Here is a 6,000-nt window from a genome sequence, read left to right as displayed (position 1 = left end):
CTGCTTCCTGATCTGAAGGCACGCCCACTTGTAGGCCAGTGCGTACACGATATGAAGAACCCCCTCGACAGATTCAAGCGGAGAGCAGAATCTGTCAGATTAGTGAAGTCATAGTCTCGCGTGGCCAGACTGTTGCCTCCCACAATTTTCAAATGTTTGCGGTCATACAGTCTGGGACTCTGAAGCTCTGATCATGATTAGAATATAAACCGGATGTGGAGCCTCCTCCCCACTTCTGTTTCGTCTTTACAGTCGCGCAAATGTATCCTAATATAAATACAAATCATCTAAGTATACATAGCTTGCTGCTTAGCAGAAATAGATATTAAAAAGTAAAGTGTAAAGATATTTTAAAATATATTTTCGTGAACGGAAGTGCCAGCTTCCTCTAGCGGATTTGGGGAGTTGTAGTTCCAGACTCTATATAGCATTCAGAGATTGTGGAATAGTCTGGCTACGCGAGACTAGTGAAGTCATAATGTACTCATCACTTACACTTGATAACAATCCACTGGTCTCTCCTCTCCCATTGTTCTCCCTAGATTGTTGTTAATAAGTTTAGAGCTTGTAGATCGGCAGATTCAGTCTGGTCTTTGTAGTGTAATGTTCTTACTGTAAATCAGATCAGTCTTTGTAGTGTAAATGTTCTTACTGTAAATCAGATCAGTCTGTGTAGTGTAAATGTTCTTACTGTAAATCAGATCAGTCTTTGTAGTGTAAATGTTCTTACTGTAAATCAGATCAGTCTGTGTAGTGTAAATGTTCTTATTGTAAATCAGATCAGTCGTAACATGTAAAGCTTGCTGCTCAGCAGAAATAAGGAACAGCTGACATCTCCATTCCTTCTGCTTTAAGGACGTGTAGTTCCAGACTCTATGCGCTCTATCTCACCCCTTTAGCCTAAACTCTGTAGGCATTTTTTACTATTTTTAAAAACGTTTAAAAATAGTGATAATAGCCTACATACACGGACACATTGTGTGCTTGTAGATCAGCTATTTGAACTATTTTAAAATGTTTTTTTTTTTAATTGTAAAAAAAAAAAAAAAGCCAAAACATTTTAGACACAAGGGGTAAGGCAAGCTATTGCCAGATCTGGCCTTCTGGCCCAATTCCTACGTCCTCCCTAAGCCCTTGAGCCCTGTACCCTCACAGAACCCTTAAAGGACAACTTTGTTTTTTTACAACCACGGTTTATATTTTAGCTTGTAATTAAAGATTGAGTGTCATTTTTTTTTCATTTACTGCTTTCTATAGTTTTGGCAATTTTCGTGATATTTTTTACAGTGGGCGGGGGCATTCTGTCCGGTGGCTAAATATGCCTTTTTTACACAATAAAAAAGGTGCTGTGGTCTTTGATGGCCAGATGTGAGTTATTGGGGGCTAGAAGAGCTACTGTTAATAATAATACAGAAAACACCGGGTTATTGTGTAAAAAAAAACATATTTAGCCACCGGACAGAATGCCCCCGCCCACTGTAAAAAATATCGCAAAAATTGCTAAAACTATAGAAAGCAGTAAATTAAAAAAAATGTACACTCATATTTGATCTATTTTAATTACAATCTAAAATATAAGCCTTGGTTGTAAAAAACTAAAGTTGTCCTTTAAGTGACGTCAGCTGGTAAGTGCTTGAGGAATGAAGATGATACTTTAACATATTAAACTATCACTACTTAATCTCTTACTGTACTTATTTACAGTCAGTGCTTGTGTTTGGATTAGGGTTTGTATATTTTCCATGTACTTTGCAAAGTCTTATCTTGTGTCCCTTATTTTTATTACATATATCTCCTCCATTGTGTCTCTCTGAGGACGGTGAGAAATGGCTGCTGATTGTTGACATTATAACCGCCATGCGTGACTGTGACAATCTGTTTATTTATGGACATCAATTCTTACATGAGACGATTCTAAGAGACGACCCAATGTTATTCTCCATAGAGAAACTACTGACCCAGAGGATGAACCAATGTTATTCTCCATAGAGAAACTACTGACCCAGGGGATGAACCAGTGACGTCAGGACTTCTGTTACTTTGTTGAAACAGAGCTATTCTACTATTTGGAGATTGGAATAGAAGTCTGGATATGATGTGAGACTACTGTCATTCCGCCATTAGTGGGCGGGTCTTACCTTGATGTGTTTGACACCGCAGCTGACCAATCGGCTGGCCTGGATCGGATCCCAGCAAATATCAAAGATCTGTGGAAAGACAAGACTATAGACTCACTAACTATACCAGAACTACATCACAACTACATCCCAGCAACTCTGTGGGTAAGTCGAGACTAGATCACAACTAAACTGCCCACAAAAACTTCAGAAACTTAACTTTGGTCGATTATTTCTCCCCTGTAATAACACCACTTGGTAATTGGATGGGTCATTAGTGAAATGAGCAACACAGCTTAACGTGTCGGTAGCACCCCAATCATTTTTTTCCAAAATCCCCTGCAATATGGTTCTGTTGGTATTCATCTCGTTTTGAGTTGCTTGGTGGATTTGATGATTGCACTCTAATAATACTGACACTCTGCTGAACATCAGCTTCCACTTTGCCCTGTTGGGCCTTATCCTGAAGGGACAACCGTGGCGTCTTTCCACCAGTGTTGCTGCTTGGAGCATCAACACAAACTCAACAAAGTTGCAGGAGCCATGATCAGATGACTGACACACACCTGTGACTGACTGACACACACCTGTGACTAACTGACACACACCTGTGACTGACTGACACACACCTGTGACTAACTGACACACACCTGTGACTGACACCTGTGACTGACTGACACACACCTGTGACTGACTGACACACACCTGTGACTGACACCTGTGACTGACTGATACACACCTGTGACTGACACACACCTGTGACTGACTGACACACACCTGTGACTGACTGACACACACCTGTGACTGACTGACACACACCTGTGACTGACTGACACACACCTGTGACTGACTGACACACACCTGTGACTGACTGACACACACCTGTGACTGACTGACACACACCTGTGACTGACTGACACACACCTGTGACTGCAGCCAGTACTTGCAGCTCAAAATGAGAGAGAATGCCAACAGAACAATATTGCAGAGGGTTTTGTAAAGAAACATGGGGGCGCTTCCCACACATTTTACTGTGTTGCTCATTCCATGAATGTCCAATCCTTACAAGCTGTACTTCGTTGTACAGGTGACGGATCAACCATACAAATGATATAAAATACAATACTAAATGGTATTATTGAAGGGGAGAAAATACATCAAATATCAAAGATGTGTGTGGAAAGACAAGACTAAACTCTATATCAGAACCATATTTAAACCATATCAGTCTCTTAATTCACATTTGCATTAAATATGAATATTCATATTAAATATGGTTCCTACTCTGTCAGAGTTTCCTATAATCTATATTATAATATATTAATATGATAATATATTATATAATATAAATATGTATACTGACTCTGTCAGAGTGTCCTATAATCTATATTATAATATATTAATATTATAATATCTTATATAATATAAATATGTATACTGACTCTGTCAGAGTGTCCTATAATCTATATTATAATATATTAATATTATAATATCTTATATAATATAAATATGTATACTGACTCTGTCAGAGTGTCCTATAATCTATATTATAATATATTAATATTATAATATCTTATATAATATAAATATGTATACTGACTCTGTCAGAGTGTCCTATAATCTATATTATAATATATTAATATTATAATATATTATTAATATTATAATATATTAATATTATAATATATTAAATAATATGAATATGTATACTGACTCTGTCAGAGTGTCCGGTTGCCATGGCGAGCGGTCTCCCTCGGCTCCAGTCCCAAACACACACTGTGTTCTTAGCATCCAGACCGACTGACGCTAGTCGCTATGGAAACCACACACGCACGCACGCACGCACGCACGCACGCACGCACGCACGCACGCACGCACGCACGCACGCACGCACACACACACACACACACACACACACACACACACACACACACACACACACACACACACACACACACACACACACACACACACACACACACACACACACACACACACACACACACACAGATTCAAATACAGTTTTCCTGCCAAAATAAAATGATTTATTATAATTTATTTTTCCTTCCTTTTCACCGGACAGGGGAGGAGTTTCACCAACACGAGAGACAGACAGACAGACAGACAGACAGACAGACAGACAGACAGACAGACAGACAGACAGACAGACAGACAGACGTTCAGACAGACAGACAGACAGACAGACAGACAGACAGACAGACAGACAGACAGACATACAGACGTTCAGACAGACAGACAGACAGACAGACAGGTGTCTCACCGTGCCATCAGAGTGGAAGGACAGACAGGCGACACCATGAGTGTGAACGTCTCTGAGGATGGAGACGGTCTGCAGGCTGTATGAGTCCCACACACAGATGTAAGGGTCCTTCCCCACCTGACCTGTAGCCACCTGCACCTTATCTGGATGCATGGACAGACTGAGAGACAGACAGACAGGCAGACAGACAGACAGACAGACAGACAGACAGACAGGCAGACAGACAGGCAGACAGACGGACAGACAGACAGGCAGACAGTCAGACAGACAGACAGACAGACAGACAGGCAGACAGACAGGCAGACGGACAGACAGACAGGCAGACAGACAGACAGAAAGACAGACAGTTAATGTCCTGTAGAACATTGGTTCTCAAAGTGGGGTCCAGGGACCCCCAGGGGTCCTTGAGGGAGTTCCAGGGGGTCCCCAGCTAAATGATGAACCAAATGGACCCTTATGGGTCTGTAACTCTGAGAGTGTACAAATGGAACCAAATGGACCCTAACGGGTCCATTTGGTTCCATTTGTACACTCTCAGAGTTAAATTAACATTGATTTTACAATATAAATCGGGGTCTCAGAGATAGAAATTCCATTAAATGGGGGTCCGTAGCCTAAATGCATGTGAAATTGGGGGTCCTTGAAATCAAAATGGTTGAAAATTACTGCTAGAGCCATACACATCTTCTCCTATGGGGGTCCTTGGCTTAAATTTTCAAATGGGGGTCCGCTGGCTAACGCGCGTCAATTTGGGGGTCCTTGACATGAAAAAGTTTGAGAACCACTGCTGTAGACACGTGAAGAAAAAGGCTCAGCAGAGACTGTACTGGCTCCGCCGCCTGAAGAAGTTTGGAGTAGGACACCACGTCCTCAGGCTGTATTACAACAGTTCGGTTGAAGGCGTTCTATCAGGCTGTGTCACGGCCTGGTATGGGAACTGTAGGCCTACGGCCAGAGAAAAGATCAGCCTACAGCCAGCAGTACGATCAGCAGAGCGTATAATGGGAGGCGAGCTCCCAGCGCTACAGAAACTGTACAGAAAGCGGTGTGGTCAAAGCCCAGCGCATCATCAAGGACAAGCACCACCCACGTCACAAACTGTTCAAACCCCTACAACGACCACGGCCGGGCAAGGAGGCCTATACCACAGTATCAAGAGTATAGCACTACCACGTTCTGGAACAGCTTTCACCAGGCTGCCGTCAGAATGCTGAGTGAGGCATGAGCCTTGTTCAGCAACCTGACAACAGGCAGTACTGTCCAGCTGGTCACGGACCTTTTTTGCTCTTCCTTGAACACACCTGTGGATTACACCAGGTACAAGTGACTTTCTTTTCTTTGCTCTCCCTCATGGAGCTACTTGTGGATTACAACAGGGTCAGTCCACCTTATGTGGATTATGTGGTCGACACGCACTGACTTTTTTGCACCTTTATTGTGCTTTTCTTTTTTTTCTCTAAGCACCTTAACCAACGTCCATATGTATATCATGCACAGTATACATTGCTGCTATGCTCAGGCACCTTTGTCATATTTTTTTTTATCTCAGGTACTAGTGTAAATATGTAGATAACTTGTTTGGCCTTTCTGTTGTTCTCTTGT

At 41.8% G+C, this 6,000-nt stretch overlaps 1 protein-coding gene across 1 annotated transcript in view; it reads right to left on the bottom strand.

Moving 5' to 3' along the window:
* The window catches only part of LOC311035580 (echinoderm microtubule-associated protein-like 6), a gene marked incomplete at both ends in the record, with an annotated part of 83,523 nt that overhangs the window by 70,757 nt on the left and 6,766 nt on the right, over positions 1 to 6,000 (bottom strand). Inside the window, 3 exons of the mRNA XM_084043857.1 lie at positions 2,139 to 2,207; positions 3,832 to 3,930; positions 4,399 to 4,558. Of these exons, the coding sequence (XP_083899983.1) occupies positions 2,139 to 2,207; positions 3,832 to 3,930; positions 4,399 to 4,558 (328 nt within the window). The remainder of the gene's footprint in view (positions 1 to 2,138; positions 2,208 to 3,831; positions 3,931 to 4,398; positions 4,559 to 6,000) is intronic.

Source organism: Gymnoscopelus microlampas (assembly GCF_963454915.1).
Source record: "Gymnoscopelus microlampas genome assembly, chromosome: 2".
Classification (NCBI taxonomy): Eukaryota; Metazoa; Chordata; class Actinopteri; order Myctophiformes; family Myctophidae; genus Gymnoscopelus; species Gymnoscopelus microlampas.
This window is presented reverse-complemented; position numbering and strand designations above follow the sequence as displayed.